Below are 25,777 nucleotides of genomic sequence, written 5' to 3'. Positions count from 1 at the left end.
CCGAATGAAGGCGAGAAAGCTAGCTTGCTCTGAGTGATCTCGAAGAGGGAGAGCATGAGAGCCAGGGCCCTAGTCTCGTTATGAATTTACGAGATCTATTCATGGGTTTCATTACTTTTACACGAACAAGGGACTATTTTATTTTATTTTTTAAAAAGAAAAACTGGTATTGCTGTGAAGAAGATATTGACGTGTAAATTGATCCGAGAAAAGGGGCATAATAATTATTCCGAAAGTAATTCTCAATCCCCTTCACATTTGGAAACAGGCGCTGCTATTGATGAGCTCTGATCGAATACAAAACAGAACCATCCAAAATCAGTAAAACTCTTATAAATCAATTAGATGGTGAACTAGATTCACCTAGGATAAGGAACGGTAAGAGCAGTACGGAACCCTTGAGAACTGCTATCGAAATGCTAGTTTTCAAGCTATCAATTTCATAAACTACCAAGATTTTCTATACTCTAGTTTTGACAACAAATTCTCCAACTATCACTGATGACTAGCCTCCAAAGAAAACATGTCAAAAAAGAAAATTCCAATCAGCAATGTATACACACGTGTCGCTGCTTAACAGCCTCTGGGAAGAGAACAGCTTTGCGGGACCCTAATCTCACTCTTAAAACACTAAAACAGACAGCCATCAATCTATCAGAAGTCTATAACCGAGAAGGGTTCTGAAAACCCTTCTTAGACTGCGTCTTCAGACCCGTTCCACGAATTTCACTGCAAAGAGGCTGAACTCTGAAGGCTCGTGAAAGATATGATGTTGAACTCAATATCACACCTTACGGGTGATGTTCCCAAGTCATAACTCATTAAAACAGCTCAGTGTTGTGTCATGATACTGGCGATGTTCCGATGGTTGGAGCGGGGCTTTTGGGGATCTCAATCCTGGCTGGCAGTTTTATAAACAGCAGGTTTGGCATATGCAGCATGATCTTTTGACCATTCAACAAAAGAATTGTTTAAGCACAGCAAAGAACCCAGTTTAGCACTGTCTAGTCTGAAAGAATTTCTTCTAACTCGGGTTCTTCATTGGTGATTCCGTCATAATCCATACCTGTTCCATTGAACTGTTCTTTCTCTTGAGGGCCATCTTGGTATCCATCATCATCAGGATCAGGCAATTCTGGCTCATTGTAGCTTAATACATCATCATACCCCTTTCCATATTTTCCAGGTCCTGAATCTTTCTTTGCTTTGGCTTCAGAATCTTCACAAATGCAGGTGTGTGGGTTCTCATGAAAGTCTCCCCTACCCGGCCTCACCTCCTTTGGCTCCCCCATGAAGCCCCTCTGATAAGTACGCATTTTAGAGGTGAATGCTTCCCATGACATGGTTGTTTGGTTCAAGAACAATCTATATAGCTTTTTAGCATTTGGACGAATGGTAGGTTTGTGTCCAAAATATCTCCTGCAATTTAAGGAAATTTAAAAATTAGTCCCTAATGACAGAAGAAAAAAAGTCAAAGAAGAATGAAGAGAAGAGATGGAGAAGTCAAAGTACCTTCTTCCAGCTAATATTCTAGCCATGTTACCATTGTTGTTGGTAACAAACACATCACTTTCTTCACAAACAATGAAGTCAAGTGCAGCCATCCTTGAAGAAAATGAAGAAAATGGCTCCAGCTCCTCCTTGCTGGCTAAAGTCTCTTTTGTATAGAAGTTTGGGAAGAGTGCTTTTAGGGGTGCCAATGTCTCTTCCCCTCCATACACTTCTCCGGATGCCACATAAATATTAATGTCACTGCTATAACCCAGAGCTCTCAACATAAGGCCAACTTCTCTTGGAGTCAGCGGGCATTTTCCATGCCTCCTTTCCTTATCAGGGTTACTTACCTGCAAATGTACAAAGATAAAACTCATAGACACATTAGATGCTCCAGATCCATAGTACAAACACACATAAAAGAAGCCAAATAATTCACCCAGGGAAGTAAAATTCACTTAGGTTTAGATTCAACACTAAATCAAATTTCCAAATGCTTCAGAATTAAGTAATTTCAATGACAACTGAACTTCGGGTTGTCAATATCATGATGATGAAAGTAGGGTGATTATTTGTTTTAAATTGATGGTGGAAGAGTACATCAGTTGAGCCTTACATGTAAAGTTTTCCACCTCTTCCTTATTGCACCAAGTTCCTTCCTTTCCTTGTCACCTCCACCGTAATAGCATCCAGAGAATGCCAGCATATCAGGCTCAAACCTATAGCAAGAATAATTTGGCTTCTCATTATGCATGTATAACAAATAAAAACAGGCTTCTCAAGTAAGTTAGTCCCAAGTAAGTTAGGCTTCTTGAATTTAGAATTCATCAGTTGGAATCATAAATCCAATAAAAACAGGCTTCTCATTATGCATGTATAACCTATGATCCAGATATTGGGTTTTGTGGCCTGCCAAAATCACACTTGGTCTTAGGCCAGTCACCCGATCATTAAAATCCAATTAGTGCTCTCAAACAGTCATGTTTTTATTGACTATTTAACTAGAGCAAACAAGGTAGACGTGTTTTGATTTCGTATTTGTAATTTAAGTCTCACGCAGTAACCTGTAACTGCTAACAACCACAGGAGTGACTGACACAGTAATCTGTAACCACTAACAAGCACAGGAGTGACTGACTGTGGGTACAAATGCACAGGCCACAAAATAAGTACAAACAAAGTGGCAGCCTTTGATCAGTTCAGGTGATGAGATTCAGATGCATGGTTTTCAAATATGAGTTCAAAATATACATGCTAACAAATAAACCCAGGAAATAGAAAGAGAAAAGATCATTTTATTGTAATAAGTGGACAAAGGACAAATAATCCAATTTAATAATGCAGAGAAAACCAGAATGCTGAAGCTAAACTGTACAGTTATGATAGTTTCCCTACCATAACCATAGATCACATTAGTGGGGCTCACATGGATCATATATGGAGTCCATTGGCTCCCCTTATCAGGCAATAGGCGAAACTCTTCAAATAGCAGGTTAATACTTGGAAATACAGCCAGTTTTAGCAGAAAATGAATTAGAATACCTCAGATGCAAGGCAATGAAATGCTTGCTTTTCATCCTCATTCGATGGACCAATTTCTCACCCATTCGAAGAATAGGATCAGTAAACTTTAAAGCATGGTAGTTGACTCTACATCTCAACTTTTGTAATTGGGTATCCAACCTATTTGCAACTCTATAATCAAACTTTGTGAGCTGAATTGCCTGTCATAAAATTAAGTCCAGGAAATCAAGTCATTCTTAAAATAAACAAAAAAATTGCCAGGAAACAGAGAGCATAAAATAAAGGTATGCATCCTAATCAACATAGCACAGAAAAAGTAATAGATCCATATGGAGTCTCATGAGTAGATTCTACTTAAAACAAAAATATTTTTAAGTTCAAAATTGGATCAAGGAAAGGTTTGTCAAATTTTGTGCTATCAAACTTCCTCCATAATACCCAAATAGTTCAAGTCAACACTTGAGTATTTGTATGTCCCCTTTAATTGATAATGATTCATATGACTTAATAAACACAATTTTTATCCCACGCCTAATGGTTCTCAAGGCAAGCAACCAGGATGTTATTACCTATTAAACATGACTTATTTGACAAACTATTGGTGTAGTTGCAAGACCAGAGAAGCAAGGATACAAACATAAACAAGAAGAACTCTGCAACTTAATATTGCATGGTAAGAAATTGTAAAATATAAAAGCAATCAGAAGAAGGTTGCAGAGAAAGGAGAACTTACATGCCTTTTCAAAAGAACAGGTAAGATACGGTTTTGATAACACCTCTCACTACACTTCCTTGGAACGCGCATGTTGCGTGGAATCCAAGTTTTCCCTCCCCTTTTAGGAAGAGATTTAATGATTTTGACATCCTTTGACAGAGAAGAAATATACCAATCAACATCAAAAATCTCTGAAAAATCACTGCAAAAGACAAAGTAACATAGCAGTCATAATATTACAACATAAATGCCTACCAGTAGTTGCAAATAAGATTCCAAGCAAAGGTTTCTGTTATACTCATTCAATAACGAACCTTGAATCTTTCCAAAAAGACTTCTGGTCAAGCCGTGGAACAACAAGAGTGGCATTCAAGATACGAGCAGCAACAACGGCATCTATAATCTGCAAAAGTGTTCAGTGAATCATCAATGCCAACAGCAAAAAATTAATCAAGTGAAATATAATCATTATGCACTGCAGCAACATGAAAACATGACCTGAAAGTCAGTAAAGAGAAAGAAAAAAAGGCATGCGTAAGAGCATCATTCGATCCCAATATTACAGCCAGTATAAGTTAAAATGAATGCCTTGCAGAGAATAAGCATCTCAGACTGTTTCTCTAATTCTGTATTAACACACAAAACATATTTATGATGATTCAAGGAATGTCAATCTAGTAAGAGCCACTATTAACAGTTCTCTGACCACCCTCTACAATTCTCCCAATCTCTCTCGTCCCTCGAGTCGTACTCTGGAATTTTGTGTCCACCAAAACTTCTGCCACATTTTTTATTCCATCCACTGCCAACCCTCGTAAAACACACTATATGCGTTTAAAGTTGGTAGCTCACAGACAACTAACAGCTATAAAAGTGGGTCTTGCAGATTTGGTGCAAAACATTGCCTCCAAGTAAGTGTATGGCAAGGTATAGACAAAATAGAGCTTTCCTTCGGTTTGTGATTAATATGCAAAAATATTTAGCATGGTGCATCGCAAGTTAGCGTAGTGTGCTCATGAGTGACTGAGTGATCTTGGTCTGTGCATTTTACAGCACTTTGAACTATTTTAATGTGACGGAAGTTGTTTCCATAACCTCAAAGGTTTTCCCCTTCGGAGTCCACCATTTTGCTTCTGCTTTTTTCAAGATGTTTCAACATGTACTAAAGTGATCGGGGGGGCATTAGGTTTGTATAATAGACCCGGTATTCCAAGCAAGAGGCAGCAAACTTTCAAACAACCTCAGTTACATGATCATCCCTGATAACCCATAAACTGAAACCTCAAAACAGAGAAACAAAAATCTATTTCCTCAAATAATCAACTATTAACCAATACATAAGCTCAAAACTCACCCCAGTCCTTTGCTGATTTAAGCCTCCACTAGTAACAATCAGCAAGTACCGATTGGGTTGTGTAACAGCATCAGCATCTACAAAATGAATTAAAAACCTCAGTATAAAAGATTTACAAATAAACAAGAAACTCTTAAAGAAGCCACATTTTACAATTCAACAAAAACCAAATAAAAACGAGCAGCAACTCATCCAATGCTAGTAGCTAGCTCAGATTGCTGTTTTGTAACAATAAAAATAATAAAAAATCTCTGCTCAATACACTTACTTGCAAACTTGATGCTAGCATTGCTGCATCCATAGTAATATAACGAATTTTTCGAGCTCCAAATATCACGATCCGTCCTTCCTTTTTTCTATTACCCAAGCACAAAAAAAAAATAAGCAAAAAATAATAATGGCATCATTAATAATAAAAAAAGTGAGGCAAAGCCCTGACCGGTATGTGAAGAACAGATTGTCCAATCGTATCTTCAACAACACCATTCCTAGCGTACAGCTGAATACAAAAGAAGAAGGAGACAAGTAAGAAAAGTTCATAATCGTATATTTATACGCGTGCGTATACGTATAGAGAAATGTACGATACTGTGCGATACAATACCGAGTTCGTATGTTGGGGATTATTAGAATCAATCGGAGTAGGAGCGAGAAATGAGAGGAGGGCAAAGAGAATGAGAAGAGCTCCAGAAATAGAGCATATTAGAGGAAGAATAGACCGGAAACGGTTGTAATAGTGGTTACGCCGCCGGTGAAACGCCATTATTACGGAAGTGATTTTTCCCTCTCTAAAAAATGGCGTGTAGAGGGAGGAAAAGCGAAAGCGGATCTGCTTGCTAGGACTCCAGCATTGCCTGAAAGACGATCCAGGATTTATAAGAATAAATCATGTTAATTGAAAAGAGAGAGGAGAAACACCGATACATTGTTCTGGTCATCTTTCAAGTTTCTTACGTGTCTATATTTTTTTTTATCCAAATGATACCATCAAAATAATATAATTTTTTCTGTTCGTTAAGTGTAAATTGCTTAATAACAAGTATATTTTATGATTTTAAAAAATTAATCTATTATATAACCATCGCCTCTTAGATTATATTTATCTTTATTAACTGTCCGCAGCGGAGCGCTTAGCTTGTCTTTACTCGTCGGAGACTTTTTTGACGTTTGCTTTTCTTTTTTTAATTTTCTTGAGGTAATAACGTAATCAGAGAAGTTTAATTCTTTTTTTTTTTTTGTTTTTTTATCTTGTAATTAGTATACTCCACGTGGATGCCAGCTGTAAGATCTATAAAAGTTTAGAACAAATCCCTTTATCTGCAGCCCCAGTTCTCTTCTCAAGGGATCCTCACCGTCTTCAAACCAGCAGCACCGGCTTCTATGGGTGAACCGCGTTTAAAAAATAAATTATTTTATATTTTTATATTATTTGATGTATTAATATTAAAAATAATTTTTAAAAAAATAAAAAAATTTATTTTAATATATTTTTAAACACAAAACATTTTAAAATATTATTATTACTATCATCTTAAAAAAAAAAAAAAAAACAAATACTAGAGGATCGTCACAGCCACAAAATAAAAAACACCGTCGTTGATGATGGTCAGGAAAGCTAGAGGGCAAGGGAATTGCATGAATTATTTTGATTCTCGATCTCCAATAATCGATTTAATTAGTAACAGAGGAATGATATCTAAACTCATATGGTTGTGTTAAAAAAATAGGTTTTTAAAAAAATATTTTTAATTGTGATTTTAAAAATATAAATTTTAAAAATACATAATTGATTAAAACTATTCTAAAATAGATTTTTAAATGTAAAATAAATATAAAATAGATCTTAAACGTAAATTATTTTAATTTTAATAAAATTAAAATTTAAAATGTAATTATACGTGATTTCAGTGTAAAAAAAAAACTCTTTAACTAACCAAATAATTTAAATATATTAGTATTAAAAATAAAATTTTAAAAATAAATCAGCTATTGATGATGGCGTCCGCGAACATTTAAAAAGAATGTCAGATTTGCCCGGACTGAATTTTTAACATCAAATAAAAAAAAAAAATTGAAAAAACAAATGACAGCTGTGGGATTTGAACCCACGCCCTTTCGGACCAGAGCCTAAATCTGGCGCCTTAGACCACTCGGCCAAACTGTCTTGATGATCAGTGTCTTCCTAAAATATCTTAATATTCTAAACCTTCATTCACTATTATTGTAAATCAATAACAATCTGTATTTTCAATCCCCCGATCAATTTTAAGTTTAGTACCTTTTCTTTCACGTGTAAAATTCTCAGGGTTAGCTTGTAGGGAATAAAATCGTACAAAGGCAAAATCATGAATATAAAAATAATTTAACAAAATCTTAATATATAATTTTTTTAACATCCTACTAGAAAAAAAAATATTATTATCTGACGTTGATATATATATGAATTAAAAGTTAATATTATAATGCTTATCATAACAACTTTTTTTTATATATATTTATATATATATATATATAAAAGAAAAGGAAGTAATTTATGTGAAAAAATATATACTTCTAGTATATAAAATTGATACATATAAATTAAAAATTCACATTGTAACTTTTATTATAATTTCAGGCGAAATGACTTGTTGAAGAAAATGATATTGGATAAATTTTAATTTTGTTTTTTAATATTAAGGAAAAGATATTTATACATTATTCGAGAATTAACTTTGTTTTTTAATATTATTAAAAAAAAACACTATTTTTCTCCAAAACAAATAAATAAAAATGAGACTATCTGCCCTAGGTTCATAAATTAGTCCAAAAAAAGGGCCCTGATTCATTTATCCACCTCCCATAACCTTTCCAAGTCATAAGGTCCTCAAATCAACGGTTACAAATAGAACAGACAAAACACCTGAAACAACACCAAGTCACCAACCATCCGACCCTCCACCACACGGTCCACACCAATCCCCTACAAACCACCTCACATTTCTGTAGTGCAACCGCTCTCCCCCTCTGCCCACAAAACAAACCCTCATCTCTGAAAATTCCCGTCCCCCTCCTCCTCCACTCTTGTACACTCTACCTCCGTCGATGGAAAAACTATAAAAAAAACTTCAGGAACAGCCCATTTCAGCAAACAAGTAACTGAGTTTGAGTCACCGAGTTGGCCATGGTTTCGTTGACAGTGACGGGCTCCTTTGTATCTAAATTATCTTCTTCTTCGAACAGCTCAACAGTTCTTGTCTCGACTCGATCTCGACTATGTTCTTCAGTTTGTTTTCCAGGAAACAAGGGGAACTACTGTAGTGAAGGGAGGTTTGGCTTTCGAGTTAAGGCTTACGATTCTTCCAAGAATGACTCTTCTTCTAATAACAATAACTCTGGTGACGCCAAGCCGCCTAATGGTACTATGGTAATTTTATCAATCTCCTGTAGTTCTTGCATGAATTGCTTTACTTTTTAGTGGAAACTGACTGAAATGGTTTTGGGTTTTCTTTTTTGAATCAACAGCCAAAGACCAGGAGGGAAATTCTATTGGAATATGTCAAAAATGTTCAGCCTGAGTTCATGGAGCTTTTTGTAAAACGAGCACCCCAGCAGGTTTTGCTATCTTTTTTTATTATTCTTGGCATCATTTCATTGGCTCTTAGGCATTGCTTCAGTTTCTCTAGCATTGTTTGTAGTGGAAATATGGATACGAAGCATCCTTGTCATTTTTTTAGGTTGTTGATGCGATGAGACAGACAGTGGCTAATATGATTGGGACTCTGCCTCCGCAGTTTTTCGCTGTAACAGTTACAACTGTGAGTATATTGCGCATTTGGAAATTCATGGTTTAGTGTTGAAAACTGCAGGCATTTTGGTATTGAGAGAGGTCGGTTTGGGCTTTTTTGTTTCAGGTGGCTGAAAATCTTGCGCAGCTCATGTATAGTGTTATGATGACGGGCTATATGTTCAAGAATGCACAATACCGGTTGGATTTGCAACAGAGTTTGGAGCAGGTTGCACTTCCTGATGCACAAGAAGAAAAGAAGGTAATTGGTTTGTTGAAATCTGAAGATACAATTCACTGCTATAGGTTTAATGGGTCTACAAGTTTAACATTATCTCTGTCTTAAAGGGGCATATAACTTTATCTTTGTTTTGACAAAAAAATATCGTTTTTTCCCCAGTATATAAGTAGATGTTATGACTGTTCAGGATGAGCCAGATTATGCACCTGGTACACAGAAAAATGTGTCTGGTGAAGTTATTCGGTGGAATAATGTTTCCGGCCCTGAAAGAATTGATGCTAAAAAATACATCGAGTTACTTGAAGCGGAGATTGAAGAACTAAATAGTCAAGTTGGCAGAAAATCTGCAAATGGACAGAATGAATTATTGGAATATCTCAAGTCTCTTGAGCCCCTAAATTTGAAGGTAAATACAGTTACTGCTTTTTTTATATATCCTGGCGTGCCTCGGTTAATTAATGCAGTTAACAGTTACTGTCAGGTCTCTGCTTGGCGAGATGCACCCACGCTAGTTGAATAGTTTATTATTCTTGCATACCAGTGCCCATTGTTTTGAATGCCATCTAAAGAACACTTGTTTTTGCCTTTTCATTTTTGAAAGGTTCAAAATTTTACTTTTGGAATGTTTTTCTTTCATAAAGTAACAAAAGACTAGAAGTGTATAGAAAATATACTCCCGCGACCACCTTGCTTCCCACTTCCAGATTGCCAGGCTGTATGGAGGAACTTTGATTTTATTTCCACATTTTCACTTCAAATTGCTTTTTATGATTTTGCAGGATTTGACAAGCAGTGCTGGAGAGGATGCTGTTCTTGCAATGAACACGTTCATCAAGCGTCTTTTGGCTGTTTCAGGTCCCGACCAAATGAAGGTTTCCCTGAGAACTGACTCAAATTTCTTGATTTACTGCTATGAATAGGATTCGTATTAGTAAAAAGAAAACATGCTCATTCTTCTAAAAGATTGTTCATGTAAATAGAGTGGTTAAAGGTTCTATATCTGATTATGAACTAATCAATTTGGATGAATAGTCAAGCATTTCTTCAATCCTTGCAAATAAATGTTTTATTTATTTGTGTTTTTGTGATAGTTGCTTAGTTTCAAAAAGGGCATAACCTTATTTACATGAAGAAAGGGGATAATTTAAAGCCATTTGTATTAGAGATTGTGTCCCTTTGAATATCTGGTAGTTGCATTTTCTTCCCTGGATTTTATTTGATATCAAGCAAGCATTGACCATATCATTTATGAATTCTCTACCATTCTTAGATATCTTTTGAGCAAGTGTAGTGCATTGAACCTTTCAGGACAAGGCTGATGAAAGGAATTAGTTTTAGATGCAGATGCTTCGAAACAATTATAATGTCACTGGATTTCTTGAATAATCACTTGATTTTTCTGAGCAAACTTAAAGAGTCATGCATTCTTGACTTCGATTCCAATTGCAGACATCTGTAACAGAGACTAGTGCACCAGAGCTTGCAAAGCTTCTTTATTGGTTGATGGTGGTTGGGTACAGCATTCGGAACATTGAAGTCCGTTTTGACATGGAGCGAGTACTTGGTGCACCTCCAAAGCTTGCAGAGTTACCACCTGGAGAAAATGTTTAACCAGTTGCATAGGTGTGCTAATGACTTTTGTTGACCAAGCAGGAGCATAGTGATCTTCATATTGGATTTGATCACGTGGCAGATATATCTGTTGAGTTCATATCTTGAAGCAGGCTCAATGCCAGCACGATTCTTTTCCCTTGCCACAGGAGATTGGATTTCTAAAATTATTGATAATCCTTTGATCGAATACCTGTTGCAGATTTTTAGTTAAATTTCTGTAGTTAAAGATGCTTTTCAGAAGCAGTAATTTTTAAGGAAGTTGAATAATAAGATTGTCAGCAAAATCATTCTCAAATCAATATCATTATGCATCTTGAAACACCTCTCAATTACTGACATGAAAGAAATAGTGCAGCCTCACATGGAGGATCAAGGATCAAAGATCAAAGATTGAAGATCGAAGGAATGCAACAAGATAACTCAGATAAATCTTGCATAAATTAATAAAATAAGTGAACACAAGCTCGTGTTCTTTCCTATACTCTGCTTCGCTCCCTAACTTCTTTTCATCCCGGCTGCCTACATCTGGGTAAACCTAAAAGTATGCTTTCCACTGTCACAGTAATAAAAAAATAAAAAAAAATAAATCGAGGGCAGAGCACATACAGATGGGGAAGTTGCAGTGAATCCATGTGACTCCACTGCTTGTAGCTTCCCAGAAATCAAGAAAATGAATCGACAATTTGAGCCAGAGCTTCATTCCCACGAACAACCATAGCTGTTATTGATTATATGATGGAGAAACAGCCACTGCATGATCAAGTATCAAGAATTGGGAACCTGTATTCTGGGATATGCACGTTTATACAAGCTCATGCAAACAGTGTCATGCTGCTGAAGGACCCCATTGAAAGCGCACTTCATAGCCCCCAAGCATAAATCACAAAAGTTACCAGAAAAAAACTAAAAGATACCACATCATTTATATCATCTGATGGAACATAAGATGCCTGCTACATAAGAAAACTTGATGCTGGAATCCTGCATTGGATGAAAATGGAATCCGATCCCTTCAAAGTTTAGGCTAGATAGACAAAAAAGTGACCACATTTCGTGAAGAGAAGAGGAGGAGGAGGAGGAGGTATCTGCTATAGATATCCTCACACCTTAAACCATCTTACATCCTCTGGACTATTAAAAAATGTATCTTACAGAGGCTTTCAATTTTGATACTCGTTGAGGCTTTCAAAACAAAACTAAAGGAAAATGGTGAAGGTGACAAGTATGAGGTAAGTTCGGTGGCTAAGGGATATAAAGAAGAATATGAAATTGGTTATAAAAAAGTTTTTCAAGACGTGATACAATCAGATAGGTGATCGCATTGGCAACACAAAACTGGTGACCTATTTTCCAGTTGGATATCAAATTGATATTTTTACATGGAAACTTGGAGGAACGAGTATTTGTAGAACAACCCCTTGATTATATTAAGATCGAAAATGAGCATATATAGTTAAAGAAAGTTTTTTTATAAATTAAAACAAACTCCACGAGTTTAATGTAATTGTATTGTAATTTATTTTCTAAAAAAAAACTTTCACAAATATCCATATAAACACGCATTTTTTTTGTTAAAATTGAAGATAAAGGGAAATTTTTAATTTTTTGCCTTATATATAGGTAATCTTATTTTTATTGGAAAATATGATGTGAATTCAAGAAATCTATGATGGTTGAATTTAAAATGCTTGAACTTGTCATGGAAATTATACTTACCTGGCAAAGAAGTAGTATAATAAGCTAATGGGATCTATATTTCTCAAAAGAATTATGTGCGGGAAATTTTGAACAGGTTTTGGATACAGGATTGCAATCCTGAAAGCACTCCACCTAAGTTTAGCTTGAAGCTAGACAAGGATCATGAAGCGAAGAAGGTGGACGACACACTTTACAGGCAAATTGTTAGCAGTTTAATATATTTATCTATAATAAGACCAGACATAATGTATTCTGTAAGTTTAATAAGTATACACAAAAATGTTTTTGTTAGTTGCGAAGAGAATCCTTCATTATTTACAAGGAACTAGAGATTTTGGGTTATTCTACAATAAGGATGAAAAGTTAGATTTATTTGGGTTTGCTGACAATAATTATGCATGTGATCAGAAGGAATACTTAGGGTTATGTTTTAATGTTGGGCACAGAGGCCGTTTCGTGGTCTTCTCAAGTTGGCTATATTTGTGAAGCTACACGATTTATTTGGTGTTTGTTCACATGCTGTTGTGAAAGTGTTTTTAGTAATACGGTAGCTTGTTGTGGTTGTAATTTAAAAAAAATTGTTTTATAAAAAATAGTTTTAATTGAGGTTGGTTTGAAAAAATAGGTGTTTGGTTAAAACTGTGATTAAAATTGAGATTGAAGAAAAAGTAGTTTAATGTGTTTGGTTAAGAATGCTTTTGAAAATTGAGGTTATAAAATAATTTTTTTAAAAAAATATATTAATATTGATGGTTTTAAATTTAAATATTGTAAAATTAATTACTCCTATTACATCATGAAAAAAATAATACTTTATATAAAATATTTTTTTTATTCCATTAAACTATTTATAATTCCATTACGTACAAAATTTATCGATAAAAACTACAGTTTTCATAATTTTTTGAGCATGTAATAAAATTAGATAAAATATTATCAGATATAAAATTGATATTACTGCGAGTGAATTTAATTCACTCTATACTAGTTTTTCGAGAAAAAATTTTTGTTCACATCGCGAATGAATTTAATTCTCTAAACTAGTTTTTTTTTTTAAAAAAAAATTAATACAATTAACACACTTAAAAAAAAAAAAAAAACATGCGGACAATACAAGTGAATTGCACTGTTCACGTGAATAGTGCAGTGAATTGCACTGTTTGTTATTTTTTATTATTCGCTACAGTGCATGAAAAGTAGGTTTTCATAACTTTTTCTTTACAGCGTTTTAAACGCAAAAATCATGTGGACTCCATGCATAGTAAATCGATTTTTTTATTATCAAATGGCTGCGAACTGCGTTTTAAATAAAACGCAGCAACAGCCGCGTAGACAAATACCCTCTAAATGAGAAATTTACAAAGGGTTGATTTTATTTTAAATTGATTTATATAGATTTTAAAATTTAAATGTTTTATTTCATATTCATTGAAAGCTCTGATCATTAGTAGGTTTCATCAGGTCTCTAGGAATTTGTTTGATCAATTTTTTTTTAAATTGATAAATTAATAAGATCAAGTCAAATAAATTTTTTTTTTTTATTATTATTTTAACTTAGACAGATCGAAATCCTAGTCCGACCAGGTCCTATATTGACCCGTAAGGCTTGTCCGGTTTTTGAAACAATGGCTTCAATTTGCAGCGGCTATTACAGTCTTTCATTTAGAAAATGAAGTTGTCATGTCCAAAACTAAAATTAAGGGATCAGTTAATTAAATTATAAAACTTCAGGGGCCATACAATGAAAATCTGTCTTCGTCCTCTTCACCACCAAAAGGCATAAAATATCCATACCGGATAAACCAACACCCCTTGCTTCCCGTTAAGCCACCTCTACCCTCAGCCTCTCTATCACTCTCTCTCGCTCTATCTCGGAAAGGAGAGACCTAAAATGCTTCTGTTCCCGCAACCTCTCCCATATCGTTTCCCTTCAATTTCCATAACTTCTCCAATCTTCCACCACCACCACCTTATCCTCCAACCACAACTCTCCGCCACTCCCACCACCACTGCCCTCACCGCCACAAATCTCACCGACTCCTCCCTCCCTTACTCAAAACGACATCACGAAACTTCACAAAACGACATCGAAGACTACTACAACGACGACGACGACGACATTCTCCCTCTCCAAAGCCTCCGTTACGACTTCACTCCACTCATCAACTACCTCTCCAACAAAATTTCCACTTCCACCGACTCGGACTGCGACTCAGCCTCACCTACATCGTTAGACTCCACCGAGTTCCAACTCGCCGAGTCATACCGTGCAGTCCCTGGTCCACTCTGGCACTCCCTATTAAAATCTCTCTGTACTTCCTCTTCCTCTATTCCTCTAGCTTACGCTGTCGTTTCTTGGCTTCAAAAGCATAACCTCTGTTTCTCTTACGAGCTGCTCTACTCTATTTTGATCCACGCACTTGGTCAGTCAGAGAAACTATACGAGGCGTTTTTGCTCTCTCAAAAGCAAAACTTGACTCCATTAACTTATAATGCCTTGATTAGCGCGTGTGCACGGAATAATGATATTGAAAAAGCGCTTAATTTGATATCTAGAATGCGGGAGGACGGTTATCATTCGGATTTTGTTAATTATAGTTTGATAATTAGGTCGTTAATGAGGAATAACAGAGCAGATTCTGCGATTTTGCAAAAGATTTACAGGGAAATTGATCGTGATAAGCTTGAAGTTGATGTGCAGTTATGGAATGATATTATTGTTGGGCTTGCGAAAGCTGGGGATTTAGATAAAGCGTTGGAGTTTTTGGGTGTGGTGCAAGGAAGTGGTTTGAGTGTGAAAACTGCCACGCTTGTCACAGTGATTTGGGGTTTGGGGAATTGTGGTAGGACAGAGGAAGCGGAGGCAATTTTTGAAGAAATGAGAGATAATGGATTGCAACCGAGGACCAGGGCGTATAATGCACTTCTTAGAGGGTATGTGAAAGCGGGTTTATTGAGAGACGCAGAGTTTGTTGTTTCGGAGATGGAGAGGAGTGGTGTTTTGCCAAATGAACAGACTTATAGTTTGTTGATTGATGCGTATGGGAATGCGGAGAGATGGGAGAGTGCGAGGATTGTGTTGAAGGAAATGGAAGCGAGTGATGTGCAGCCTAATGCATATGTTTTTAGTCGGATTTTGGCGAGTTATCGGGATAAAGGGGAGTGGCAGAAAACTTTTCAGGTTTTAAGGGAAATGGAGGACAGTGGGGTGCGTCCTGATAGGATATTTTATAATGTTTTGATTGATACTTTCGGCAAGTTCAATTGTCTTGATCATGCCATGGCTACCTTTGATAGGATGTTATCGGAAGGGATAGAGCCTGACACAATTACTTGGAATACACTTATAGACTGTCATTGTAAGGCAGGGAAGCATGATAGAGCGGAGGAGTTGTTTGAGGAAATGATGGAGAAAGGCTACTTGCCTTGTAATACTACATTTAACATTATGATTAATTCATTTGGGGACCAGGAGAGATGGGTTGATGTGAAGAATTTGTTGACAAATATGCGGAGTCAGGGTTTATTGCCTAATGCCGTGACATATACTACCCTTATTGATATTTACGGGAAATCTGGTAGGTTTGATGATGCAATTGAGTGCTTGGATGATATGAAGGCTGCAGGACTGAAACCATCCTCTACGATGTACAATGCGTTGCTAAATGCTTATGCACAGAGGGTATGTTAACAGCCTTGGCACTGACATCAACTCCATTATATGATTACTTTTTCATGTGATCTTGCGAAATGCTTTATTCATATGGTTACTGATAGCCAGATGATGGTATATTATAGTCAGTCTTGGCCACATGGACTATTTTCGCTGTGGGTATACAAATAAACTTGTGCATCAAAATATAAGATCTTTACCGGGAATAAACTATACATCCATGATCATGTGCCTAGATGTCCGACTTATCATTTTCATGCACACTGTATGGGCAGGACATAGGAGAACATGACTAATATTTTAGATAATTACTGATGAACTTCTACATTACAGTTGCTGTGCACTTGAGATCACTGACACTCATCGTTTTAATGTTTAGTAAGATGACACTGTCAACCTTACCAAAACACATAGTTCTGATGCAATTGGGAAGGTTGTGCAGTTTATCACTTGTTTTATAATTGTGCTATCTTCAATTCAATGGCGGCTTCTAAACTCAGAAGATCAAGCTCAGATATTGGTTTGCACAAATTAGACAGTAAGGAGGTTCAAATGAACGCGTTCCATACCCTTTTCTTGCAAATGGGAACTCTGATATACATAGGATCTACTGTCCTGTCCTCTTAATGATCTCGCATTCCATATTCTCACAGGGTTTGTCTGAGCAAGCTGTAAGTGCATTTTGGGCAATGAGGGATGATGGCCTAAAGCCTAGTCTCTTAGCTCTCAATTCGTTGATCAATGCATTTGGAAAGGATAGGAGGGATGTTGAAGCATTTGTAGTGCTGCAGTACATGAAGGAAAATGTAAGTTGTAGTTAATAGTTACTCACAGAGTATCTATTTTCCTTGTTGAAACTGCAATTGTCTTGCCCTCGTATAAAATGTCAGTGGTCCTCTAACTGCAGGATTTGAAGCCAGATGTGGTTACTTATACAACACTTATGAAAGCTCTGATTCTTGTTGAGAAGTTTGATAAGGTATAATATTCATTAAACTGTACGAGTGCTCGCAGACAATGTTTGGAAAATTTGATGTGCTGCCATTTCTTTCTTGTGACATGTTTGGACAATGATACTGCACCCTTCGCATTTTGTGCCCATTGTATATCCACCACAACTGTTGATCTCCTTTTTTTAAGGTGTTGCTGACATGATAAGCTGGACCTTGCATATTTCATGGGCTGATAAATTGTTTGCAGCAACCCGTATATCAAAAATAGATGTCTTAGTTCTTACTATCAATCATACCTTACCTGCCTTAAAAGTAATATAATCAAATGAATGCATAATTTCTTTTTGCTTCTAACTAGAAATGAAGCATCATACCAAATACCTGATGCATAGTTTATAACCACTTTGTTAACTTGAAACTGCATAATTATTGCTTGGTGTGTGTCATGCCACATTTCTGTTTGCATTTCTTTTTTTTTTCCTTGTACTCCATGTCTGTATCCGAGCTGGAAGAACAGAGCCTTTGAAAGTCGATCAGCAACTAGGTGGTTCACTTCAGCATTATAGTGCATCTACTAATTTCGAGCTTGCATTATAGGATATAATAGAAAGGTCATTCTTTGAGCATGCCATCTGAGATTGCTGTTTATGTCTAACAAACATCTTCGATGCCCTAGCATTACCGTTACAATTACTTAATATATACCTATCAATCACCCTGTGGTTCTATATGAAGATAATCGACCTGCATGTTTCAGGTGCCATCTGTGTATGAAGAAATGATTTTGTCTGGGTGCACCCCAGATAGGAAAGCCAGAGCAATGTTACGCTCTGCTCTGAAATACATGAAGCAAACACTGGAATAGTAGATGAGAAGCCCAAGCTATCCAGCCATACAAAATACAATATCGTTATTACATCCGAAGTTGCTTCCCTGTTCAAGGTTTGTGCCTGCAGTCCGTTGTGCTGCCATCATTTTATCATGATTAACATGTTATTCTCCATTGCACGAAATATTCTCATTCTCTAGACCCGATGATTTTGCAGGAAATGCTTCATACGCGCATCCCCACAACTTGGAAAGGGTTTCTGCTTCAGGAGCAAATGATTGTCTGCATCCATGAAGAGTCATATACTTGATATCAAAACACAGGATTTGAGGAAACCTCCTCCCAACTGTACAGTTCTTAACTTTTTTGTCACAGCTCCTGAGTTGTATTCTATAATTGCATCAGTTCTAATCATTCTTTTATCCTAATGGAGATATAGGCACTGCTATTCAATTGAACATCATCCTCCCATGGTGCAAAGATTCGACCAAACAAAAACCATTGATTTTTTCTTTCGAGAATCATTTTCTCATCTGCTTCCCCTGTAGCTTGTTGATATACATCAGGTTCAAGGCTGCTGATCTAGAGCAGAGAATAGTTTTTTCGAGGCAAACTAATTACTATAGGAATATTGGCAAATTGTGATCAACAATACTGTGGAAGCTCTTTGAATTCGTCAATGCAGAGGCAAATCATTGAGGAACTGATGTTGAACTATGGACAAAAAAATGTTTCTATAAGATACCTCAAGATACAATGTCAGATGGATAAGGCTGAGACAATAGGTCTACTTGACTTGCCCTTTGCAATTCTAGAACAGAACATGAACAATAACAAAACTGAGGATAATAAGAAGAGCCTAAAATACGTTCTTATCTCCTGCATTCCAACATCTAGCACCTCCATCTTTTTACCATATCTATTTCTCCTTTCCATCAAGTACCCATCAAGATATTCATCAATGGATACAAACTTGTCGACACCAGACGCCATGGCCTTTGAATGGTTTCCATCTAGCTGGAGCGGTCCCAACTTGAAAATTGTGAAAAAAGCAGATGACCAGTCATGGAGAACTCTCTGTGTTGCCCAAAACAAAAATATGATCGTTAAATTTCGATTCTTTACCATCACGAACCAAATGCTATTTCTGTATAGAAAAAAAAATTGCAATCCAGTTTACATTGAAGGTAGTAAGATCAACAGGATTGAACATTTTAAAGCAGTCCTTTGAAGAAGCTGCGGTATCTCCGTATATCTGCCAGTTACAGCATTAGAAACAAAGGTTAGGCAGAAAGACTGGCTTATAACTTTAAAGCATTTTTATGAAAGGTGTTCATATTTCACAGACCTCGAAGGTGAAGGCCATAGGCACTTTTACAATGTCGTACATGAAATCTGTTGCTGTCCCATGTGCAAGATACCTAAATTAAAGCATTAAAGCATAAACATGTCAAAATCTCAACTGGCACTCCAGACCTGCTGAATAACCACTCTCCAGCAACAAGATCATCTAATTTTCAACATTGTACGGTAAATCATATTTCCTTCAAGTTGATAATATGTGGAAACAGGCAACAAAGGCCCTGGAAGCACTGCGCGCATTAGGCTATAACAGCCGAAGTACCCAGATGTTTTACACTAGAATGAGACATATGAACCAACTATAATTCAGAAACCTGGACAATGCAGGAATGGCGACATTTACTAAAATTACATGTTGTCCCTAAAGACAGCCCAAAGGAAAAAAAAAAAAAAAAAAAACTCCTGACATATCACAAAGCCATTAACATGTCTACGTGTGTCATTTGTATGCAATGCACTGTGATTAAGTGGTAAGTCCATATGACAGCATGCTTTGCAGAAATGGGAACTGATTGTGTATTATTAAGCTCATGGACAGTCATCAGTAACCACTGTCAAAACACTAAAATAGAGGGTGTGGTGTCTCTCTAGAAACAATGGATGGAACTATGAAATTTCTGAATAGAAACAGGTTTGCAGTTTTAAGTAATACAAACCCAACAGAGCCTCCTCCTGAGCCAATCATACAATGTTTGTGGCAATGAACATTGTTCAGTTTACTAAGCAATGACCTCATTCGTTCTGATAGCACACCATCAGGGGTTGTATTCCTGTGGTCATAAGGCATAAATAATGCCTGAACAACAAAAGCAAATAAGAGATCATGCAACCCTAAATGAAAAGGGAAAGAACGCATTATAAAGAACCAAACTATGGGCAGAGAAAAAATGAAAAAATTTGACAAAACAACGTTTCTTAGGATCAGTTCAGCAATCAATGATAAAGGATATTTACTTGGGACCACTCACCTCCATTCCCGAATGCACATTAACCCATATGTGAGGATCGAACGTTAAGGCGAGTTTCCGCATTATTTGAGTTTCAGGCTCACTAAAAGGACCAGTTCCAGGATTTTCTTCATATGGATCATAGTCCTGTAAATGGGGAACTATTGAATATGAGACAAAGAAACCACATCACATAGGAGCACACCACTGAACTGAATTATAACATTCGTATCCTTCAGTGACAAATACGAGTATAAAGACTTTACTGATTATTCTAAAGGCTCATTTATTGCCCATCGTACAAAGATTTCAATTCACTTATTAAATGCACGTACTACTTGAGTCCACCTCAACCTAATGCCCGAGGACATCATCGCAGATCATGAGCACATAACATGTAATGACGTTATGCAAAATAGTATTCCAAGAGTATAAAGTTAATAGGCAGAACAGACCTTCTCCTTTTTTCCCCAATCAACGCTCCAATTCCGGTTGAGATCAACTCCTCTACCTGCCAAAAAGAAAACTTAGCACCACAATTTCTCCAAAAAGTCAAATTAAACCTTAAAATAAACTGCATTACCATTTCTTCTCTCACAAAGATCTCCTTCCTCAACAATTTTCCGTCCATTCAAGTTTTCCATTGGCACCACCTGCCATGCCATTCAAAATAAGCATCCCAAAACATCAGGCCGTAAACACCAGTAATACATATATTGCCTCAATAGGTTACATACTTCAATTACAAGTGAAATTAATGTCCGACGAAAAATTTTAAGCTACCTTTACGATGAGCTTGTCTAGGGTATTGTTTAAAGAAGAAGCATCTACATCAGGTAGAAACTGTTCCTCGCTTAAAACCGACAAGATCCGAAACGCAAGTTCTGTTGTAATTAGCTCCCTCCCATGTTGCCCGAAACTCTGGAAGACAAGGGAATCATCTGTCAACAAAACCAGCAATTACCGATCACACCAAAATACCAGCATGCAATAACCTAATACACTACACACCAAATCGAATTCCTTAAATCCAATCAACAAAAACCAATAACTCCTTAAGTCAAACAACTTGATGGGTTCTTCCATAAATACATAAACAAAGAAAAAAGGCTAAAAACTTACAAGAAGAATCCGAAACTTTGACCTGTCATCAGTCTCTTTCCTACTTCTGCAATAAGTAACTACAGTGATCTCTGCTTTATAACCCTTGTTTCCTGTTTTAATCGTCTCCGCCTATTATTATTATTTTTTAATAAAAAAACAGCAGCAACCCATCATTACAACCTTAAAAACAACATTAATAATAAATTTTTATCACCAGAAACAAAAACTTACGGTAAGTTTATCTGGGTGACGGTGTACCAATGCCTTTATTTGCTCTAACAAATCAGCACTGCAAAAAAAAAAAATAGAATCAGAATGAAAACTTAAATACTATTTCGTAAGTAAAATTTTTTTTTTTTTTTTGGGGGGGGGGGAGGGGGAGCATTTTGATTTAGAATTTACCTGGAATGGTAGAGATCGCGATTTATGGAAGTGATAGTGGAATTAGATTTAGCATTGACAAGTGAAGGAGAAGCGAAAAAGAAGAAATAGAGGAGAGGGAGGAGAGAAGCCATAAGTTGGAGGAGGAGGGATATTTTTTCCTCTTGATTTATGTGTTGCTTTGTGTTTCATTTAATTTTTTTTTTTGGCTGGCAGGCCAAAAAGGGAGATAATAACTGTGATGTGATCTAATTTCAGTGATTTAAAAAAAAAAAATTATTTGCTTCACTGTCGATGATGGTGGTGGTCCTGGCGAGGAGAGAGATTTTCTAATCTAGGTTTCCCACGGTAAAATGGCCACACAAACATTATGATATTCATAATTGTTAATTCTAGGGTTAATTTGATATGAATTTAATTACGGATTAATCATATTAATTTAAGATATATTATTTAAAAAAAACATAAAATATTTTTTTTATAATTTTTTTAAAAAATTAAAATTATATTTTGATTGAATTATAAGGTAACTAACTACCCAGTTAAACAAGATTAATATTAAATTAATTTTATTTTTTCATACTCGGCATAAAAAAAAGTCAATCGGTCTTGGATCGAACCAATTAGCTAGATAAGGTCAAATAACAATGATGTCACATAACAACGATATAATTATCATGATCTTTATATATATATATATATATATATAGATAGATGTTAGATTATGAGATCAGCAATTTTCATGTTAATTTTAATTTAAAAGAGTTCAATAAAAAATTAATGGGTTGATTGACTGACCTGGCAAGTCAGTCAAGTTTTGTTTTTTTTTTTAATCTGGATTGATTGACATCCTGAATTAACCGGCCATGCCGGTTCGCAATTTCTGAAATTCATTCCTCACTTCAGTCACCAAGTCATTTAGTCCAGGCTTGGACTCGGCCACATATCGTGCAGCTGCTATCCAAAAGAGATTTCCCATGGAATTCTCTGACCTAAGGTCGGCAATGGCTGAGGGATCAAACACAAATCTCCTGGTTATGCACTTTCCCTTTTTTTACATAGAACTCCACATAACAATCGATGAGTCTCCACGCCATGTATCATTTGCAGGGAAGAGGGAACTAGCAATGAACTCAGGGCACACGGTTGCTTCATTACTGCCTCAGGCTGTAGCAGTCCATGCCTTCAGAAAGGAGCTCAAAGCAGCACCATCCAGGAACTTGTGACATGTACACATGCCAATGCCATTGCCACCACACTCAAAGACGTTTTCTTGAACACTAGTCACGTATACTGCTGCAGTTGATTCCTTCACAGGGAAGAAATTGACACACTGCCAGGAGGTCAGGTTGGCCAAGGAGTTCATCAAGATTGAAGTCAAGAGCCCTGGTTTCCATATAACAGGCCCCTTTGTCGTTGCAGTAAACGGAAAATGAGTCTTTGATCTTTCCACCAAGAGGGTGAAATCGAGTTAAGGTCTATGGTAGAGATTTGTAGCAGCTCCAGTCTTGTGGGACATCAGGATGGCTAGGACTAAAGTTGTCATTCATTGGATGGAATAAGATGATTGGCTATAGGAAGTTTATGATATATGCTCATTTGATTGTAGTGATTTCTGTTTGGACATCAATGTTACGATTTCTCTAGTCTTTTCTAGCCGAAGCACCACCTCTGCACAACTCTTAAAATAATGTACCTGTTCTTGGTAAGTGCTGTGGTGAGCAAATGATGAAACATAATTTACAACCTTAAGGTGTTGCAATCCAAGTAAAAACTCCAAATTTATATAATTCTTGTCACAAACTGGCTTATGACGCAGCAGTACTGCTAACAGAAGCAGAAGAAAATGGTGGAGACATTACAAGAACCTACTTCTAGATGCTTTTACAGTTCAAAACCTGTTGGATGGAAGTTTCCAAGTTCTCCTACCTTGGTAAAGCCATCTTAACGAAAGTGATTAACCGCATCAGGGCCTTAAATACAGCTTAAGATGATTTAGTTCTGAGCAATCATGTTGAGTTACAAGCCACAGCTTAAGAAAGATTGTTGCCAGCGTCACTGTCAGTAACCTAGCTCTCATGTACACTGCACTGATTTATCGATGTCCAGAGGACTTGGGTTCAAAGATGCAAATTTGAGGAGCTCTGGATTGCCTTCTAAAACAGTCATGTCTTTTTCATCCAAGGTCACGAAAGCTTCGATGCCATCACACCTTGTGTCAGCCAAAATGATAAGGTTCATGGTAAGTGAACCTGACACAGCGAAACTGCTAATCCAAACAGGCTTGCCCCATCCAAAATCAGCATCATAGAAGCCAAATCTACACCAACTAGAAAAACCAAGGTAGTCTACTCCATCCTTGGAGCCAAATTCACCTATTTCTTTGAGTGTTTGCTCCGCCGGAGAATTGCCTTCATCACCTTTTATCTGCTCAACAAAGTCAGAATCAATTTTTGATATTGCTTTCCTCACCTCACCAACCAAGTCGTTTAATTCGACCCTGGACTTGTTCATGCATTTTGCAGCTGCTAACCACAGGAAATTTCCCATGGAATTCTCTCCCAACTTTGGTTCCATTTTTCTTCGCAGATTCACCAAGTGCGTTAGTAAAGAAGGCCGCCTTTGGGATCCTCGCCATTCTTCTGAGGCTGCCATGAAGCACTTCCACAGGAAAGATGAGACCACCTCGACGCGAGTGGGGCATTCCACTCCTAAGCTGGCTGCTTGGGCTCTGAGGCTGGAAATTGATGAGGCATCAAACACAAATCTCTTAGTAACGCCCTTGCCCTTTTTGAACAAGGAACCAAACATAACAACTGCGGAGTCTCGAAGCCGCAAATCATTTGCAGGGAAGAGAGAACTGGAAACGAACTCGGGGTATATAATTGCTTCCTTTCCGCCTCTGGCTGTGGCAGACCATGCCTTGAGAAAGGTGCTCAAAGCAGCACCATCTAGGATACGGTGAGATATGCATATGCCAATAGCAATACCACCACATTCAAAAACATTTACTTGAAAATTAGCAACATGTGTGACTGCTTTCGGAGGGAGTTCACATGGAAAGAATTGATGTACTAACAGGAGGTCAGGCTGCCTAAGGAATTCACTGAGATGGCAGTTGACTTGTGCTTCCACATAATAGGCTCCTTCATCGTTGCAATCAATGGAAAGCTCATCTTTGATCTTTCCAGCAAGTGGGTAAAAGCGAGTCAAGGTCTCTGATAGAGATTTTTGAAGCACTCCTAGTCTTTTGGGGACATCAAGATTGCTAGCACCAGAATTGTCATTCATCGGATAGTACAGGAGAAGCGGCGCGTATGGAACTGGAATAAGCTGGTCCAAAAGGGACAGCTTGAAATTTCTCAGGTGTGGAGGTGTTGGAGAAGATGGTCTTACATTTTGTTTGGAAATGATTTGCACTTCCATTTTCACTGGTTTTAGCTTCCTTTCAAGTTGTTTGAGAAATCTAACAAAGCTTCACCATGTTTTTATACTTGAAAGAACAAAGATGACTCCAAACTAAGCACCACAACTCCCAAAAGAGCTGATATGTCCGAGATTCTTCTCCTGTCATTGTCCAATTACCCCTAGGATCAAAATAAAAATATTGGGCTGTTGGATAAGGGTTTGTACTTTCAATTGATAGGTACTGCGTTCTCAAATTATTTTGTTTGTTTGACTTTCTAAGATATTATTTTATTTTGTCTATAAATTTTTTTGTTTTATAAAAATAAACTTTATTTAAAAAAAAATATTTTTAAAAATTATTTCCTATATATTTAGCCTTGCGCAATATGTTTTTGAGATGTGGGTTTACTCAATCAATTTCACTTGTGTTTATATTTTTATTATTTTTTATTAATTTAAATAAATAATTAAGTTCATTAAACACAATCAGATAAATATCTAGTTTTATATAATTTAATATCTTAATTTACATTTATCTTTTAATTTGTTTTTATTTTTCAATTGATTATTATTAATGGTTTTTTTGTTTATTTACATAGATAATTATTAATTTATTTAATTAGAAATTTTTCATAAACTTTTCAGCTTATAATTTATTTATTTTTTAATGTGAAAAACCACATCAGGATAATGATATTTTCTTGAAAAAACAAA

The 25,777-nt window shown here is 36.4% G+C and overlaps 5 protein-coding genes and 1 non-coding gene across 8 annotated transcripts; 2 read left to right on the top strand and 4 right to left on the bottom strand.

Moving 5' to 3' along the window:
- Positions 1–293: 293 nt before the first annotated feature.
- Positions 294–6,169, bottom strand: LOC118042093 (O-fucosyltransferase 16). The gene is made up of 10 exons (XM_035049658.2): positions 5,692–6,169; positions 5,527–5,586; positions 5,356–5,443; positions 5,088–5,164; positions 4,048–4,136; positions 3,752–3,935; positions 3,037–3,218; positions 2,111–2,213; positions 1,513–1,844; positions 294–1,419 (listed from the first exon to the last, which is right to left on the bottom strand). The coding sequence occupies exons 1-10, from the start codon at positions 5,848–5,850 to the stop codon at positions 1,005–1,007; spliced, it is 1,689 nt and encodes a 562-aa protein (XP_034905549.1). The 5' UTR covers positions 5,851–6,169; the 3' UTR covers positions 294–1,004.
- A 1,002-nt stretch (positions 6,170–7,171) lies between these two features.
- TRNAL-UAG (transfer RNA leucine (anticodon UAG)) lies at positions 7,172–7,251 on the bottom strand. The gene has a single exon. It is a non-coding gene; the product is annotated as a tRNA-Leu (tRNA).
- Positions 7,252–8,006: 755 nt separating this feature from the next.
- On the top strand, positions 8,007–11,003 carry LOC118042091 (uncharacterized). The gene is made up of 7 exons (XM_035049657.2): positions 8,007–8,493; positions 8,592–8,681; positions 8,804–8,884; positions 8,981–9,115; positions 9,282–9,500; positions 9,874–9,966; positions 10,544–11,003. Exons 1-7 carry the CDS (start codon positions 8,251–8,253, stop codon positions 10,703–10,705), a joined length of 1,023 nt encoding a protein of 340 aa, XP_034905548.1. The 5' UTR covers positions 8,007–8,250; the 3' UTR covers positions 10,706–11,003.
- A 3,159-nt stretch (positions 11,004–14,162) lies between these two features.
- Positions 14,163–18,393, top strand: LOC118042079 (uncharacterized). 3 transcript variants are annotated; one of them, XM_073407567.1, is made up of 6 exons: positions 14,164–16,088; positions 16,733–16,885; positions 16,987–17,058; positions 17,790–17,974; positions 18,079–18,209; positions 18,301–18,393. In XM_073407567.1, exons 1-4 carry the CDS (start codon positions 14,298–14,300, stop codon positions 17,895–17,897), a joined length of 2,124 nt encoding a protein of 707 aa, XP_073263668.1. In that variant the 5' UTR covers positions 14,164–14,297; the 3' UTR covers positions 17,898–17,974; positions 18,079–18,209; positions 18,301–18,393. The 3 variants fall into 3 exon arrangements, with proteins under 3 accessions (XP_073263669.1, XP_073263668.1, XP_034905530.1); XM_073407568.1 differs by having other exon boundaries at positions 14,163–16,088; positions 18,062–18,393; XM_035049639.2 differs by having other exon boundaries at positions 18,079–18,393.
- A 183-nt stretch (positions 18,394–18,576) lies between these two features.
- LOC118042086 (uncharacterized) lies at positions 18,577–21,904 on the bottom strand. The gene is made up of 11 exons (XM_035049652.2): positions 21,677–21,904; positions 21,506–21,563; positions 21,293–21,403; positions 20,954–21,091; positions 20,754–20,823; positions 20,626–20,681; positions 20,192–20,317; positions 19,880–20,019; positions 19,210–19,282; positions 19,042–19,116; positions 18,577–18,938 (listed from the first exon to the last, which is right to left on the bottom strand). Exons 1-11 carry the CDS (start codon positions 21,787–21,789, stop codon positions 18,621–18,623), a joined length of 1,278 nt encoding a protein of 425 aa, XP_034905543.1. The 5' UTR covers positions 21,790–21,904; the 3' UTR covers positions 18,577–18,620.
- Positions 21,905–22,511: 607 nt separating this feature from the next.
- Positions 22,512–25,081, bottom strand: LOC118042082 (epi-neemfruitin B 7-O-acetyltransferse L7AT). The gene is made up of 4 exons (XM_073407522.1): positions 23,740–25,081; positions 23,352–23,479; positions 22,839–22,988; positions 22,512–22,703 (listed from the first exon to the last, which is right to left on the bottom strand). Exons 1-4 carry the CDS (start codon positions 25,079–25,081, stop codon positions 22,512–22,514), a joined length of 1,812 nt encoding a protein of 603 aa, XP_073263623.1.
- Positions 25,082–25,777: the final 696 nt, after the last annotated feature.

Source organism: Populus alba, chromosome 2 (genome assembly GCF_005239225.2).
Source record: "Populus alba chromosome 2, ASM523922v2, whole genome shotgun sequence".
Taxonomy (NCBI): Eukaryota; Viridiplantae; Streptophyta; class Magnoliopsida; order Malpighiales; family Salicaceae; genus Populus; species Populus alba.
Note: the sequence above shows the minus strand (reverse complement) of the source record. Positions and strands in the feature narration are given on the sequence as shown.